An 18,574-nucleotide genomic window follows, 5' to 3' on the forward strand; every position below is an offset into this window, starting at 1 on the left:
CGTGTGAACTCTCGCTGAAATCTCGATGATCGACACTTTGCTCCGCAACGATGCGTTAACGATCTAAAGATGACCAAGTTGAAAATAAAAGATTATAATTATAACTGAGTGTTTCGTGTATTGTACACGTTATAATTTTATCCATGACGAATTCTGCCGTTAAATTAACCAGTTAACTATGGAATTTAGTTTGAAAAATCTGCCACTGTGCGTACAATAAAATCAAACAATAAAGTATATGCAAATGCATCTATAGTATATTCTAACGAAGTATCACAGAGAAACGAAGAAGAATTACACGTGTACTTGGAAATGTGAATAATTTATCGTTGAAAAAATTAATACCGTTGTGCGTTTTAAGATGTGTATATTCATCGAGCGCAGTTAATTGGTTAATCAATAATGATGAAATAGATATTAAATTACGTATAGGAACAATATTAATGAGTTACCAATCAAACTAGCTACGAAAGGAAGGTAAACAAGTTAGACGATCAATTTCATTTAGAAACAGAAACAAAAGGAAAGGCAATCATTGAAAAACTGATTAGTCGGATAGTATTGGAATCGGTATAACGTTAAACGAACGAAAGAAAATCCAGAATTTTTAATGAAATCTGAAAACCGGTCATCTGACCGGTTCGCGGTACGGTTAGCGTTATGTACAATAATTCTACCGTAAAACCACTATCATCCTATCGACCTGATTTCGATTACTTGCATTCACGTCGAGACACCTTTCCACATGTTTAATCTTAGATCGCAATGACAATGTTCGCAAAAATGATATCGAAGTGCATTCTTTCGTTACGTGTCTGCTATTCTATCTTCAATTACTAATTATGAATAAATGTTAATAAGTAATCCGATAAATAAGTTACTCATTAACAGTAATTTATTTTAATCTTATGAATTAGCTGCGTACTATCAGTGGTACTGCCAGATCACTTGATGGCTGGCTTGAGGAATTCAGCTGATTGGTCAGTCTCCATTTTTTCTCATCTACTTTGGTTTTATTTCTTAATTCCTTGATATTTCCCATGCCTAATTTACTATTCGCCAATACGATTACACGTAATCACTCAAAACCATGAAACTGTAAACTAGAAAAACACCCCTTACATGCACACCCCAAACACTGCCAACAGTACATGCCAGCGTAAACATGTTAACATTGTTGACCGGCAACTTTACGCAGGAATTATCCCATGTCATTGTTATTTCGTAATTAAATATGAAAGTGAAACTATCTAAATAAACTTCAATATATTTTACTTACACGTAACGAATCAAAATGAATCTTTGGACATACATTTTATATAACTTACCCTTTAAGAATAGAAATGGCCAGTGCAAGGGCAAACACGAGTTAACTCGTGGTCAACAATCCATTAAACAACACCACCGCGTAAGCGAAACTTTCCCGCGAATTAACGATCAACCTGACACAAATCAGAGAAGAAACTGATTATAAAACTTCCTCCTAATCCGGCAATCCGTACCACTGTTGACCGTGCCAGGAACGAGACAAAGACAACATCATCGAAGAGGAGCCAAGAAGAAGAGGGTTCCCTTGGCGGGAGAGAAAAAGAAAGAGGGTGGTTAGTCCGGGGCAAGGAATAAGGAAAGGGGGATCGTAGCCGGCGTCGTGGCAGGGTGCCGGCCGAGATGTGGGCAACAATATGGCCCGTGCTGGGTACAATAGCCTCGTATTATGTGCACAACAAGCGGCAATAGGGCCACGTTAAGGTTACATTACAGGCCAGGTTGGCTCTTCTGCCGCATAAAGAGGACTCACAGCTCGCTGCACAATGCGATAGGAAAAAGAGGAGAGCGCGCGACGCCTCCGTGTATTCCTACATAAAAGCGAGCGCGTGTGTGACCGACCGTACGTGTGCCCCCGCGGAGGGCCGTGCATGCACAGAGACGCAGACCGTTGCAACGCGTGTTCCTCGGGTCCACGTGGTGGGAGCATGAACGGCTTCCAGGCCTGAGAATCTTCCCACGTTTCTCGTAGCACGAGCCAACGGCGTACCGGCCAAGAATTTCGGAGGCGAACCTACCCATTCTGCTCCACGAGAACCGCCGCGATCCTTGCCGGGGGTTCGTGCGACGGAGAGAGGAGCAGAAAGGGAAAGCGAGAGAGAACGAGGAGAGGGTAGCTCGAGCCCGATGGGACGGAACAAGACGAGAGCATCGACAACTGTTTTCGAACAAGAGGGAGACGAGGAACAGTGCGGAAGCGTTTCGTACACCAGCACGTTCCGAATTAGCGACGCCGAACTGGCTTCTTACACCTTTCCTCTCTCGTGACTCCGCGCCTCTCTCGGCCTCTGCCTCAGCGAAAGCTTCGATCCGCGCCGTGCCACTTTTCCGGTAACCATGCCCCGCTGGAGCTCTCGTTCAAGGACCACCGACGCTGGACGCGATTGATATTCTGACGAGGTAACTTTTCTCGATTTATTCGCGCCGCGTCTCGTCTGTTGGAACGGCGGATTTGGGGATTTGTTTTTATTGGGAATCGGAGACAGATTGGTTTCGGTTCTTGATGTAGATATGAAGAACCGAAATGAGGCGGAAATGTTATTTGGTGTATTGGTTCTGAGCTGTATCGGTTTTGCTTCCGGAAATGGAACTTTGGAATTATAGCAGTTCTGAAACGGTTCTGTGACTGTTATTTTTCGGTTCTCCATAACTGGCTCGAAAACCGGAAATAACAGATATAGAACTGAAACCGATATTGTTCAGAACTCGTGTACCGAATAACAGTTATGACTTATTTCGATTCTTCATAACGGTTTCAATTGAAATTACTAGTTTTTGAGTTCACTTACCTTGGTACTTATTTGTATTTTTTTTTTGTAATTTTATTACCTTCATCAGAACGTAACTATTTTTCTTCTGATCTAACAGGGTTAATAAAATGATAAAGAAAGAGATTTTTACAAGGAAAATTTAAGTAACTCTGCAAATATCTTAATGAAATTGTTAAAAAAATATTGACTGAATAAGAAAAATGTCCACCGTCGTTTATATCTAAAAATAATTGCATACTTTCATAAAATTATAGGTGAAAAGTTGTCAATACAGTCATTTGTAACTATACTTCCATTACCCGAATATTTCAATACCAATCATTCCATTCTTCAGTCAGATTTCCTTCTGTACCAAAATAATTCAATTACCTACACATACATTTTCGTGGTTTATCAAGATTCTTTAAATAGTCAGGTTCCTCGATCGCCACTTAAATTATCGAAATATAGAATTAGAAAAGTGATTGATTCCTTATTTAGAAATTCCGTTGACCAAATACTAATCGCTGGATCGCGGATCTAATGCGTTTACAATATTTTTACGTTGTAAAACTCGACGTAGTAAAACGTTTAAAGAAATTTACCGATACTTTTATCTTCGTCGGGGCAAGATAAACTCGCCGACGCAAAAAACGAATCTCGATTCGTTTGAAATTTTTATAAACCAGCTCATCAAAATCTATATTTACATAACGATCCGCAGTCCACTGATTACGAACTTTCTACTAATTTAGATACGCTGAATTTAACTGTATCCTACATTTGCATCGAATTACGATTGATTTTATTTTATTTACGTATTTATTTATAAAATACATATCTCGCGGATATCATCCCGTATCGCGATGCTAATTTACAGGAAGACAAGGTATAAGGAACAAATTCGTGGATATTCTCCCTATTTATTTTTCTGCTGAAACATCTAAGTAAATTTTAACATTCGCTTAATTGAGAATGTTAAACAACCTCGGCAGTGGCCACGCATAAAGAGTAATGGCGCCTAATATGGAGCAGCTCCTAATATAGATCACCTCAATATTTCGGAAGATAAATAGCTTGATGTGTGATTTACCATGGGAAACAGTTCATTAGTAAATAGCAAACAATCATATTGATAGCTGGACGTCAATTAAGAATTTACCATTGAATGCGACGCATTATTGTGTTAAATAGAATTTAACAAACAGAAATATTATTTAATTCGTTTGAATGCAATTAGGTTGATATAGAATAAGACTGGAATTTTCTCTTATATTCGATGAATTATTAATACATTTTGATTTTGATTAAACAAAAAGTATAATAATTTTTTAAATTTCCGGGTTCGACACCTTTCCTTGTCAGTACTCCAATCATGAAAATTTAACGTCAGCAAAATGCGGACATTCGTCCACACAGTTAAATGCGTTACACGATCTACTGTTACTCATTTTTTCATAAGTAGATAGTTTTCACTATCCAAAATCGACACACCTTACAGTATGTAGTACATTAAATACCGAATTCGTACACCTTAAAGACTAATAATAATCGACACATTTGAATTTCCAAGCTTAGCTCGCCATTTTAAATGCGAAATTCCGAATAACGTATTAGAACCAGCCACAAATTCGTTGCTTTCACGCGTTCGCTTCGATTCTAACACGTGCTGGTAGCAAACAACGGTTTGAGATCATTGAAAATGTATCGGATTAAGTGTAAAGAAGGTGTACGGAGTAATAATGAACGGTCAGCATGCTGATTTCTGTAACAACGTAACAAATATGGCCAATACTCGTCTGTCTACCTTATTCGAAAATCTCAAATCTAGTCGGTCGTCGGGTTCTATCGATTCAAGGAAGCATCGCTATTGTTAACGCAATTAATAATAACGCAGCCGGTGCACGCGGCGCCCGACGATAGCGGCGCGGATCGCGGATAACGCTCGTTACGTACAGCTTAACACGCGTACGATCGCGTGCGCTCGCTCGCGCGCGATCGCTCTCGCTCGCCGCAGCATCACATCCGGCTCGGACGACCAATCAATGTAATTATCCTACCGGTCTCTACCAGCGTATACTCATGCTAATGCCTCGTTTTCGACATCGGGAATATTATGCCGACCAATCTGGATGAAATCATGTTTATCCGGATGCGAATGCCCAACATTTTCGACGGAGATCTCTTGATTAAAATTATACACCGCACTGGCAGCGCTCCGGACGTAAGTGCCTATCTGGGTAATCAGGATTTTGGGGGAATGAAGTTTTCCTCTATTACCCTGCGCGCCGGCGTAATGCTAGGTTACGTAAACACACTGCGGCAGATTTGCCGGACACCCGGCGTAATGAAAATTTTGCAACAAGTTCAAAAACTGCCTGATAACACACTTTAGCTGCGCGAATCATTTTGCGGAATTGAAGAAGAGGTCGTGGCTGCACTTCATTATTTGTTCATTTTCATTTGTAACGTTTGATTTATTTCGCGAGCGGTCTGTGTTCTGTGATATCTTATTAGGCTTTGGGGTGGGAGATAATTGACAGTGTGTTTACGTGTATTAACGTTAGAGCTACCTTACAAAATTACTGGTTCCAGGTTTTTTGTTTTTGGAACTATTTATATCTTCGCAGCCTTGAATATTCGAAATGATCTTAAAAATAAATTGTTTGAATACTATGATGAACACCGGGAGAAACTGGAAATGATCTGTTGTTGCATTTTTTATAGGGGTTACGTATTAATCGTATTAAATGTTCGGTAGCTTTAGTGTTAATTATTCTTTTGTGGAAGAATATATGTTATTTAAGTAACACAAGATCAATACTAAAGTGTAAAGTCTAAAGTGAAAGACGAAATTAATATCTGTTATTAACAATGTGTTACGAAAATGATTGATTTTAGATTATTCTATATTTAACTATAAAATAATTAACTCATTTATATTCGGTATGAAATAATTACAAGGAAAGATTTTTATATGGAAGAAAACAGTAGTATGCAGTATAGTTGCAATTAAAATTTCAGAAGTAGACGGGATGTTCGTATTATTTTTAGACCGATTTTTAAATCTAACTAATTTTAGTCATTAGACCTTGCGTAACTAATATGAGATAGGATTAATCACAAACCGCCCACAAATTGGATTATATCCAACAATTCCATTCATTCGAAGTGACTAAAATTGAGAAAAGAGAATTCTTCGAAGTGTATAATTACGGAATTAAGTTTCATTTTTCTTTGAAACTTTCTCATTCTTACCTTTAGATTTAAAGTAATATACCATTTACTATCAAGCATACCATTTTGCTGATTCAAGTACTTATTTATATATTTCCAAAAGAAACTGGGTAGAACTGATGCTAATTATTATTTATATAGATACGCGAATAAAATTTCTATCTTACTCTCCAATTCCTCTGTTTAATCATTACATTGGCATTTCTTTTAATGTAAACTTTGCTCATATTTTGAATGTGATTACATTAGGTGCTCAAGAATGCTCTGTTAGGTGCTCTGTTTACATTTCGTAAAAGTACAAAACAGTTTGCAGGAACATAATTTATAAATAACCTATTTACACAATTAAACAGTTAAAAATATTGTCTACAACTCGTCACTTCCTCTAAGTATATTTCATGCTTTCATTTAATTAATTATCACCTGTACTTGCTACTATCACTTTTTTTATTACTACTACTTTTCATTAATCTGACGAATTGTTTTTGTTCATTTTTATATAGTATTTATCAACTTACTCATTACTTCATTTACTTACTCTATTTCGACATCAGTATTTTTGTCTGCTTCATTGTCACTTTTCAATTGAACGTTTCAAAAGCGAATTGTGAAAAAGGTAGTTGACACGACCGGCGCCCGATTTAATCAAGGATGCCTATAATGAAACGTCTGATTAATAATATCGTTATTTTATTTGCGGACCGCGATGAATCACTAATCCTCGCCTATAATAAAATTTCTTAGCTAAAATTACATCCATAACTCGAATGTTGAACGATACGCTCATCGATGCGTGCGTATTAATAATACATAGATGACACATCAGTATTCGGCTGACGAAATTATTTCAGCGTAACTGAGAAGTCCGGCACAATGCCAAAACGAACGCGAAAATATATTGTGGCGACTACGGCACAATTGTATCGAAGACGCCGTGTGTCATAGATAATAGAGAACAAGATAGCGGCTTCCACAGTCGTCCTATGCCTCGTTATTCATTCATCGGTTTATTGTAACGTAGAATCGGTGTGACATGTGAGCGAGTGTTCTCGGACCTGGTCTGCAAGAAAAAATATTCCATATTTCTCGCAGTGCATTCGAGTTTAATGTTTTCTGTGGCATTGTCGTAGTTTCGGTCTTCTGCGTGAAATACAGAGAAGGTAATTATACGACTTTATGTGACATCTTTATTAATACGTTCGGTTATTTACAAGAGTTAACTAATGAACTGAGAGTAAACAAAATATTGACAGTTTCTTCTTCTGTATTAAGTTCTATAGAATTCTTATTTTGCACATTGGTTAATATTTTAATTCAATTATATCGAGTAGCGTGAAATATGTAGTGTGAAAAACTTAGTAAGAGTTATTTTCATGTATTCTGTTTCTTTTGGCAGCTGATACACTAACATTAGTTGTAAAATTTGAGATGATTTCTTAAAGAGAAATTCTGTTTATTTAAATTATTGTAATAGCAACTACAGGACGAAGTATATGAAAGATATAAATATATAAAATTTTAAGTGAATAGAATTAATTTTATCGAAGATCGTGTTCGTAAATTCTTAATTTTTAATTCAAAATGTGCTGAAAACTATTTACAGATATAAATTGGTCTCAAATATTTTAAGACACATACTGGTAGTGTTATGACAATATATTCAAAATAATGGTACACACTCGGTCCCATTCAGAACCTCCTTGTTACGTCATTATGCTGCCTGCTCATTTGACTACAAATCTTATTGTTATTTTAACATTCTCTAGTATTCTCGAAAGCAGGGTAGATTCTATAACCTTCACAGTGGCCGAAAATAAATAAAGAAAACATTGATTTCGTAAGCATAATTGAAGTAAACACTTTGTTTATTCTGTCATTCTCTGCATGTTTAAAAGCTGAAATATATTATCCCTAGTGCTATACATTGAAAAGCTAAGAATCAACGGATTTTCAAAAGTCGGCACGTAAAAATAATATCTGCAATGCTTGATCACTCTTTGAGTATGACCATGGTCGAAAATTCATTTAATCAGAACAATATGACAGGGAGCATTGTAGATAAACATTCACGAGTCTGCAATCTCAAGTTGAACATGAATGATTTCGAATCATTCAAGCGTCATTTCAAGCGGATTCTTCTTTCATCGGTTTTAAGAAGGTTTCTCAATTTTTCAAAAAGAAACTTTTGCAGGTCTCCATAAGTTTCATTCAAGTATGTTAGACTTCAAAATTTTATAGTAGTGCTCGAGTTTATGCACTTCTTCATATTTGTAGCACGACAAAAAGTAGTCTACTGGTAGAATCATTTTTTAAAAATTAAAATTATTCAAAGTATTGGGAGAAAATGTTTATTAGATAAAGAGTGAAGTTATAATTATCGTATGGCACAAACCTTTCTACTGCATTGTTATGTTTTTTTAGATACTATGTACTGAGAACAATGGCATTCAAAGAACACAATTAGTCAAAACAGTGATTTTGTGTGTAAAAGAACTTTAGCTGTAAAAGGGGAAGAACTTAAAGAGAGTTGTTCAACAAAGAAAAACAAATTTGTTATAAATGTTGGCAGTTTTTGTAGTATTTTTAAAGTATCCGAAGTAAAGATCATTATCAAGATTACAAAATGTAGAAAGTCTCAGAAAATTAGATTACAAAATGTTTTTAGATTAGATCAAATTACAAAATGTTGACTTTCTTTCAAAGAGCGCTTGTATTTCCTTGAAATTACTATTGTAAATCTAGATCATAATCATGTAGTAACCACAGTTCAAAATGTGAACTTGACAACAAGGTGAAACGTTTTTCTTGACCTGCTATTACTCGATGAATAACTACATACATTGTCGACGACGTTATTGACATAGAGAGATTCGTAGACAGTTCACGACTCAGTGATTTCGAACTTTGGAATACTGCCAATTGATCCCGAATAAAAATATTACTTTGTCTACATTCTGAACGCGGATTGACGTTGGGTGGTGGCTTGTTTGAACTGACAGAATACATATAGTACCACTTAACGGTACTTTGTAATATTTTCAATGGAGTAATGAACTTTATATACTTAAAGAAACTCAATTAGAACGATACAACAATAATTATCAATGACCAACCCACGTTATCATTTATTTTCTTATTAATAATAATAATTTTTCTTATTTAATATTATTATACAGTAATTTGAAGATAGGTAAAACTCCCAATTGAAAATTTATATAACGAAAGTAGAAGAGAAATATTATGTTTTTATTTTACATTTATACTAAAACTTTCGTGGGATAGAATTGTATTATCAGTAAAAAATATTTTATCGGTTATGACTCTATATTTATAAACTGAGAGTTTGTATATTAAATTATACAAACGTTCACGATTCGACTATTCACAGTAGAACCCACGTGCAATAGAAAATCATTAACACGTTTACTGCCACGAAAAACATCAGTTTTATATATCACTTATCCTTTCTATATCAAAAGTACAAAGCGAGAATTATTAATTCTTCCATATGAAAATTCTTATATCACCCTATTATCTAGTTATTCACATTACGTGAACATTGTATTCGAAATCAATTATCTTTCAAATGATAATTATTTTCTTGTAACTCGAAAGCTGCTCATCGGCGACCGCCGTGGCAGTCAAAGAGTTAACAAACGTAAGGCATTGATAGTATGTCCCTCGAAAGTTAATTCCAAGCAGCAACAGCACATACATAAGCATCGTCGACGATAACTTTTCGATTTAATTAGGTCGGAGTATCCGCGTTTGGCACATGGATAGCGAAAGAAGGGGGGAAGAATCCCGATTTCGTTATATCGAACGCATTCCGACGCGAAACGTACTTTGCCTGGCCGCCTTCTGCCGTTATTATGACGCCATTCGAACAAATCGAATATCGGCAACCCATCCCCGGAACGGATCAGTTCTCGTTCGCTCTACGATCGTCGAATAAACAGCAGGCTCGGCCGGTGGACGCGTCCTGGAAATTGGGTCCCGCGGCCGATCCTATCGGGACGCGTCGCCGCTTAAAGAGACATTACGCCGTCCTGCGGCTGGGCTGTTAACAATTCCGAGATTTCTCGGTAACACGCCACTTCTAGCGGCGATCGTAGAGACAGCCGTAAAGCCAAGCCAATTGGCAGTTAAGGCGTCCCGTGTATACCGAAAGGAGCGAATTCTTTAACGAACGCGACACATCGTTGGCCGATCTGCGCCGCGAGATCGCCTTTGCCGGCCACCTTTCACGTTTAGAGCTAAAGGCTCGTAAATACTCCGGCCGGCCCACTTGGACCCTTGTTTGGCCTACCGGCTACCAAAAGGGCGAAACACCTCGTTAAGCCCCGCAAGCGAAACCTGTCCTGCTGACGACCGGGGATGGGCGGGTCATTAAGATCGTACGCTTAATTCGAAAAATCGGCTGCCGATCTGGTCGATCGCGGCAACCTCGGAACCGGTTGCATCAACGATTCATCACCGGGGGAATCCTCTTCTAATGCCGGGCGAACGTACCCTAGCCGCGCGATCTGTTCCCTTCTGCGAGACTCCGTTCGAATCGAATCTTGCGCCAGCGACGCCGAACTGCCCGGGGGATTAGATCTGCGATACCCGAAACACGAATGGAAATCAGCTGGAAAGGTGAAGCGAAGAGTAATTTTACAATGTGGAACCGTGGTGTGCGATGAAGTCTGTTCATTGTACTCTTTGCAGGATGTTTCGTGTGCTGTTGATCCTTTGCGCTCGATTTGTTTTCAATGTTGGGTGCGAACTTGTATTTTTAGGGAAATTAATGGAAGTAATTGACAACAGTGGAATTCAATGTTTTATGGTTATTTTGTTTATTATTATTGTGAGATTCGATTTTTATAGCATTTTAAATTGTGCTACTGTTTCGAACAGTTTTCAACGTCCAGCGTGACGTACAAGTGCAAAGGGTTAACTCGCGTGGATTGTTCGGATTAACACATTTGTATCATATGGAAAAATGGGAAATCTCGTTTTTATATAAAGACACTTAGCTGTGCAACATCGCTGATTACCACGGCATAGAAAAAATATAAAATTTAATTCGAATTGATTGTCTGTTTAAAATATATTACATAACAATATGATATCTAAGTTTTTGTATGTATAGCGATATAAGTTGACCTCGGTGAAAATTGCCATCCGCACAATTCAGTTTTCTGAAAATTAGCCGGTACGCAGTGTGTTAACATTGAAAATGTATATTATTGCATGAGAATAAAAATGGTTCTAAAGGTGTAGAAAATTAAAGACAAAGTGGCGTAACCAGATTTTATTTAGTGCAACAAAGTTAATGCACGTATTCTAATTGTTTCAAACGTTCGCGAGTTTTTTTTGATGAACTTGTTTTAATAAATATTGTACACTGTTACATTCATTTATTCGAATACATCGTTTCAATTAATTCGTTTCGCTTACTTCTTGTAAATTTACATTGTTTTAGTGAATTATTCTCTGTTCGCTATGATATTGCAATCGAGGAGATCGTTGGATGATCCAAAAATAGCTTATTCTCACGTGAAAGGCATTCACGAACAAATTTGGCACTTGTAGGTGTCGGCATTATTCTGTTGAAATACGATGTCCGGTCTAACAATAAGCATTGCATACTGGCCACGTTGCTCTTGTTCCCTACTCAAAATAAGGGGATCAGATCGAATTATCGTTTAGCAGACTTTCAAACATTTACATTCATTTAAAAATAGTTTAAGTTGTGAATTCTGTAACATCTTCCGACTTGACTATCACTCACCCATCAACATACAACACTATCTTTTAAAAACTCGTTTTTAGGACAAACTACTATAAATTTTGGGAAAACTAAAAAAGTTAATATATTCATAAACCCTTTATTTTTCAAATTTCATATAATCTCTGTCAGCACGTTCCTTATTAATTCTCATTCGCAATAAAACGTTATGCTCAATATTTGAGATATATCTTTCAAACTTTTTTAACCTACGTTTTTTAACAAATTTTGATAGTTACATTGGCTTTCATGAATATGGGGACAGCCTCATTATAACTAATGTATCCACGAATCATAATATATATTGCCTTTGCAATTCATTCAATAATGTACCTACTAATTAATCGCTAATTACTGGAAATTTAATTTTTTCCTCGGCACCTCATGAAACCTAAACAAAGTTTCACTTCGATTGATAAAGATTCTAATAAATAGAGAATAAAGAATTTAATAATTTTAAAACAAAAGTACAACTAGAAAAGGTCACTTTGGGATTCTTGAAATTCTCTGTAACGTACACTTTGGTCACATGTTCATTTTAGTGACTGTGGATGATGATTAATATCTTTTGTGATTTCACTATTTTTTTAACTTTTCTTTTATCATATTACTAAATTTCAAGAACTGTAAATTTAGTTTTTCCATCTGGTAAATTAGTGGGGACAAAATATTTAATAACCAGCATTTTTTTTTAATTTCCTATTATAAATTTACAATTGATATTACCTGGACGTTTTAACACTCCATTGTACACGTTTGAAAAATTTTATAATTTCCGGTTGAAAAACAATTCAAGGACATCAAAAATTTCAAAATCAAAAAACATTTGTATACTGAGAATATACAATAAATGTATTGCACATTCAGTAATGACTAAATAACAAAGAAAGATACATACACCAAAATCATCTATTTCTCAGTTTCCTCGGTAATTCTAATCCTAACAATAACATAAAGAAACTCCAATAAACTTAGTAAACGATCCCACCATCAAATACTCTATCACATACCCAACAATTTCACAATAAACATTCTCCCACAACCCAAAACGAACAAACTTCTAATACTCACGAACATATTTCATCGCTTTTATATAGCGGCAAATGCTCCCTCAATCACCATGCGAATCATCAGTGCTCAACTACCTTCCCGAGGCACAATAGTAGACACACAGGTACACGTTACAAAGTCACGAGTACCTTAACCCGAGTATTTTCGTCAGCGGAATCTTTTAAGGGGGACGATGCGCGATCGCGCTATTTCAATTGTTCTACATCGGGGAGAATAGAAACTGGTTTAGAGAGACGACGCCAGCCGATCGGCTAGTTCGCCAACTCGTGATTCAGTCACGTTGCGGCGGCGGCAGTGGCGGCGGCGGCGGCGGCGGTGGGTGCCAAGAGCGGTGCCGACACGCGCTTGCACGTGCTTCGCGTCGGTGGTATTCCAGTGAATCAACAAGTGTCGCGGGTCTAGTCGTACCGATACGCGAACCGACGAAGACGACGACGACTCAGCCTGGATTCCAATAAACCGGTCAGCCCGCGCCGACTCCGGACCACTCCCCGCCGCGCAAAAACTATTCAAAGAAACCCGTTCCTTATCGAAAATTCGATGTCGATGCGAGCGCCTAGCGTGCTGACAAGCGCCTCGTGCGTGCACGCGCGCGCGAGCGCGCGTCTTCCTGCCGCGTCGACGTTCGCCGATGTCGCCGCCGCCGCGACACGCGGGAGCACGCCGGTCGATCGAAAATTATTATCCGTTTTTAAACAGAAGCCGACAGACGTCTGGGGCCTAAATGCTCGCAATTAAAGCACAGCGGACGCCAGTATTTTAATGGGTTAATTATTGCGTCGAACAGCCGTTACGAGGGGAATACACGGTTCTGCTGATCGATTCGTAATGGTGATATGAATTCTTTTTTAATTAGCCGGCCGGAACTCTTTTCCTTTTTTGCGACTCGTGAAAAATCGACTGCGTTTTTCTATGTCTGAAACGGCTGCTCGAGTACCGCGGTGTCGCCACGTCGCGACGGTTCATTAAACGCCGGCGTCGTTTCATCGGCGTCCGCGCGAATGCTTTTCGGCAAATGATCGGCGTACGTACACGGTGATCGTTAAGCCTCGGGAAAATAGGAAAAAAGTGTTCGCGTAACTGGGCACGTAAAGCGGTATAAATGCAGTCGCTCGGCTTCTGCTCGTAATTTGCTCGGACGCCCGTGTGACTCCCACGCGGTGCGTGCGAGCATGCTACGCATATTGTCGGCCGGGCACGAGGAAAAAAGGTTTTCACAAGGTTTCCTCCGTGAATATGAGACCACCCATGATTTATTCATCAGCTTTCAGACAGCTGCGCTTGAAATTTCACCGCAAAACGTTTTGAGTCATTTAAACGATTGCAGTATGTATGATTTTTTACGCGTTCTATATTGTGCTGGATATTTCGTACCGTTTTGTAATTGTTTTCTAACTTTTCAAGGAAAAGATAAATACAATTGTTCATGTCGATGTCACCACGTTTTCGAAACATCCCGCGCGGTCCACTTCGACCGAAAATTCTAATCATAATGACTACCGACGCTCCGACTGCTCATCGCATATTCAAAAACCAGACAATGAAACACTCGAGTATCCGACGTGTGATCTGAACCCGCCTGACCCGCAGGCGGATCACGCAATCGCCAACCGCTTCGCAACGAAATCAGAGAAAGCGATTACAATTACCATCTAATTTTCCCGTCGAACAACCCGGCGAACCTCCTCGTTTGCCGGTTCCATAAAAGCGTAACACGGTCGTGCATAGAAAATGCATTCGAAAATTCCGACCGTAACGCGAGCGTTTCCAATCAAAGCGGCGATCGAGCAAGTATTCCACGTAGCCCGTAGCCGCCGCGAGAGAGTATCGCGCACGTCGTCCTCGTCGTCGGCGGCGGCGGCGGCGGCGGCGGCGGCGAGCGAGCGTGCCGCGCGCGCGCGAAAGATGGAAAGAGAAACGGCGGGAAAACCGGCGAAGAAGGACAAACGGAAGAGTGGAGCGCGTGAGGATCGAAGAGGATCGCGCGGGTCGTCCTCGTGCTGGTCGCGCGACATGGCGTGTGCTCGCCGCTTCTTTTTTCCCCGATGACTCGCTTCGCCCGGGGGCTAGAGCGGCCGCGCCGGCGAGAACGCGGAGGGGCAGGGGCGTACAGGCGCGGCGGCCGAGGAGAGGAGGAGAGGAGACACGGGAATAGTAGGAGAAGCGGGAGCAGCAACAGCGGCGGTATCGAGATCCCCATTCTCCGCGAGGCAGAGAGCATGCAGGTGTGCACGAAAAGGTCCTCTCCCGCGCTGGCACCACCGAAGGGGCCCCCTGCGCCAGTCGAGCGAGCACACACAAACACGGAGAGGACGCGTGGAGGGAACCTGCGCCGGGCCCAACAGGCCCCCGATCTGTGGGAACTGTTCGGCCCGCGAGCTTCCCACGATACGCTCCGGCTGCTGGCTGGCTGTGCACGGGCTGCAGGGTTCACTCGTGCGTCTCGCCCTCCCTCCCCCTTCCCGTCGGCCCGTTGCCTACACCCTTCTCTCTCTCCGAGGCGTAGAGTCCCCGGAGTCATCGGAAGGGGCATCAGGATGGGACAGTCTGGAGGGGGGGCCGGCTCGAAGGTATAAGTACCGGGTTAGTCCCCTCCAGAGGCTCAGAACCGTCGTAAACACGGTAGCGAACGCACTCTCGGCACTCCGAGAGCGTCTTCCCAATTTTTCCACTCACACTTTGACTCACTGTCAACAAACCGATACGCATTCTTCGGTGAACTCGATCTCTCGAACCGTTGTCCCGATTACACGTCTGGACCCTTGGGATTCGCTCGTTCCGGGATACGTCCTGCTCGAGCTTCTTGTGCCAAGTGACAAGTGACGAAGAGGATTTGCATATTCTACGGCTGGACGTCATGGCGCCGCACACCAGTTACACGCCGGTAGGCGGTATGGAGTACGAGGAGCCAGTGTCGAGGACTTATCAGTACAGAAAGGTCATGAAGCCGATGCTGGAGAGGAAGAGGCGGGCCAGGATCAACCGATGCCTGGACGAGCTGAAGGACCTGATGGTGACGGCGCTGCAAGCCGAGGGTGAAAACGTCGCGAAACTGGAGAAGGCCGATATCCTCGAGCTGACCGTGCGTCATCTTCACACGCTGCGCGCCGCTAGAAGGCTGACGCTCACGCCGGAAAACAGCTACGCCGACAGGTTCCGGGAAGGATTTACGCAGTGCGCGCAGGAAGTCTCGTCGTTCCTGTCGACTCCTGTCGCCGCTGCGGTTCACCCGGCTGCCGGCGCGCAGCTGATGAGACACCTCGGCGGTTGCCTTCGAAGACTCGAGGGACCTGCCTCGAATTCCGTCGGAAATACGAACACCGCTTCCACCACGGTCAACGCCGTCGGCAAACCTTCGGCCGCGAGTCCGGCGAGCAACGTGATGGTCAACGTACCGCAGAACGTTTACACGCCGCCGCAGAGTCCTGTCAGCGTGGCCAGCTCCTCCGGTGACTCGTCGGAATCCTCCAACGTGTGGAGGCCGTGGTGATCGGGAGGACCATGAATCACGTTTCAATTAATCGCCGCTTCGATACGAACTGTTCCTGGTGAAGAAGCTTTCCTCGTTGACGCAGCGGCGGGCTGCGAGCAGGAGGGAAAACGACGAATCATTGTCTTCCATATGTTTAACTTTGTTGAGCCTCGGCGCCGTCCCGAGGCGCCTTATTACCTTTAAAGAGATAACGATTTTCTAAGCTGTACGCTATGACACCGTCAGGAGTTTCTCTGTTTCTCTCTCTACTCACTGTATATAGGTGATAAAGCTTTAAGTGATGTCTGTGATAGGGTTCAATTTTGTACCTGAAATAATTATTTTCTCATGAAGTAGAAGGATTATTATTATATGAATTTTAATTTGTTATTGTTTAAGAATCATTTTTAAACACTACGTATGTACGTAACACGATACTAGGCGTCTTTTTTATTGTTAAAACCAATTGCACGTCGCGCGATATTGAATAAACAGATTGTTTTAATCATACTCGATGAATTGTCGTTCAATCATCCCCCGTACCCTGTTCTTCCTGTTTCCCCATTGTCTGAAATGTCATGCTTAGTGCTCTTGATACTTCCAATTGAAAGATTATATTTCATAATAAACTCAAGTATCATTCTAACTTTGATTTCTTTAGTATTTGACATTCGATGAACAGGTGTTTTTAACATTCCTAATTAGCTGATCGATGACTTGTCTTGCTAGAAACAGTTCCATTACAGTAATGTCGAAGCTGTCGCTATTGAAATGTAATAATGTTGTTACTGCTATAAGAATTTTTAACATTGCAAAAATTGAGTGGCGCGCGTTACTCAATTTGGAATGCGACAGCAACTATTAATCGTACAATCTCGACTATCTCAGATACTTTCTCAGATGGTGTATCAATTCTTGCACAAGATGGTACGCGACAAGGAAAAATAAGACCTTTACGATAACCTAGTTTCGGATCATCGATTCGCTTCGTGAACCTGTCAGACTTTTTTCAGCGATGACCGTTTTACAGGTCCTTGAATAAGTTGTTCCGTAACCTCGAATACAATTGGAAAAGGAGTGGCCGTATTTACTAAATATGGGGTGTATCGTGTGAGACCCGTTCCTCGGGTGTTTCTGTCGAGAATACCTTCTATTGTTGGAATTCTGAGTATAATAATTATTAAATGCCTGCAATTTCATTGAAATTTCTTTTTCTCAATTTCGAATGTACAAGAACCAACGGTTATACAAAATAACAGGTGAAGGCAACAGTTCGGCTTAATAAAGTCTCGAGTAACTAATTGAAATGAAAAAGGAATTGGAAATGACAACTGGGAAATGTGTATATTAATAGTGTATCATTTTCATTCTTATGGAAACCATAGTTTGCAGTGAATTTCGCACTTCAGCGTTTTCTACTAAAATTGATTTTTGTTCTTCTTTCATTTTGGTTTCAGTTTTGTTAATTTATATCCATACGTGTAATTTTGTATGTGATTCTAGATCATTAATTCTTTCAGGATTCTGATTTTGACTTTATGTTTTGTATGTCTGATTTTTAAACATTTTTCTTGTAAACTATGAGTATTGATAGTATTTGACATTTTATCGGTTCTTTCAGAAATCTTGACAATTGAATTTAAAGTAATATTTCTCCAGAAATTTTCAGAAATTAATTATACAAATATACAAAGCTAATGTTTCAGTAACAGTTGTAATTTGTAAAATCTTCATCACAAGTTTGGCATGTTATTGTATGGGAACACAGTAACCTTGAAATTACCCAGAAAAATTTTGAAATAAAAATACTCTTCGTATTTTTAGCTAAATATTACATCAATTATTTATTTCAACTCGAAGAAATTGTTTAATAAATTCACTGTTAAAATAAATGACATTAGAGCTTATAGATAACAATAAAGGTTATAATTTCTATCTATATACGAAAATTCTAATATATATGAAAATAAAATATTCCTGTTAACGCAAAAAAAAAACTTTATGCACTAATCTACTAATTTAAGACAGAAGTGCACTTTCTTGAGAAAAAGATGCGTTAAAATTCTATTTTATAATCCGTTGCATGTCTTCGTAATTATTGAATGAACCCGCATTGCTTCACGCTGCGATATTCACTTATACGGTAGTTTCATGAATGAACTATCAATAGTAAACGTACGCACGCCGCACGTGGCGAACGATGCTGTTCAATTGATCAATGAACTA

General features: G+C 39.9%; 2 protein-coding genes across 6 annotated transcripts in view; both read left to right on the plus strand.

Moving 5' to 3' along the window:
• Positions 1 to 18,574, plus strand: part of LOC116428980 (tubulin monoglutamylase TTLL4) — a 262,924-nt gene that overhangs the window by 236,719 nt on the left and 7,631 nt on the right. The window contains exon 1 of one of the 5 annotated variants that reach the window (XM_031981289.2): positions 2,058 to 2,445. The exons of 3 other annotated variants lie outside the window; for them this stretch is intronic. The gene's annotated coding sequence lies outside the window, so the exon portion shown is untranslated. Of the gene's footprint in view, positions 1 to 2,057; positions 2,446 to 6,951; positions 7,193 to 18,574 lie in introns of those variants that run through there. One more of the 5 variants, XM_031981288.2, reaches the window with a different exon arrangement.
• On the plus strand, positions 13,183 to 16,854 carry LOC116428982 (enhancer of split mbeta protein). Its single transcript, XM_076373716.1, has one exon. It carries the CDS (start codon positions 15,734 to 15,736, stop codon positions 16,364 to 16,366), a length of 633 nt encoding a protein of 210 aa, XP_076229831.1. The 5' UTR covers positions 13,183 to 15,733; the 3' UTR covers positions 16,367 to 16,854.

The sequence above is a fragment of the Nomia melanderi genome, chromosome 14 (genome assembly GCF_051020985.1).
Source record: "Nomia melanderi isolate GNS246 chromosome 14, iyNomMela1, whole genome shotgun sequence".
Taxonomy (NCBI): domain Eukaryota; kingdom Metazoa; phylum Arthropoda; class Insecta; order Hymenoptera; family Halictidae; genus Nomia; species Nomia melanderi.

Bases quoted from the DNA above. Each gene is read 5' to 3' on its own strand.
- LOC116428982 (XM_076373716.1), top strand. From the start codon at position 15,734: ATGGCGCCGCACACCAGTTACACGCCGGTAGGCGGTATGGAGTACGAG.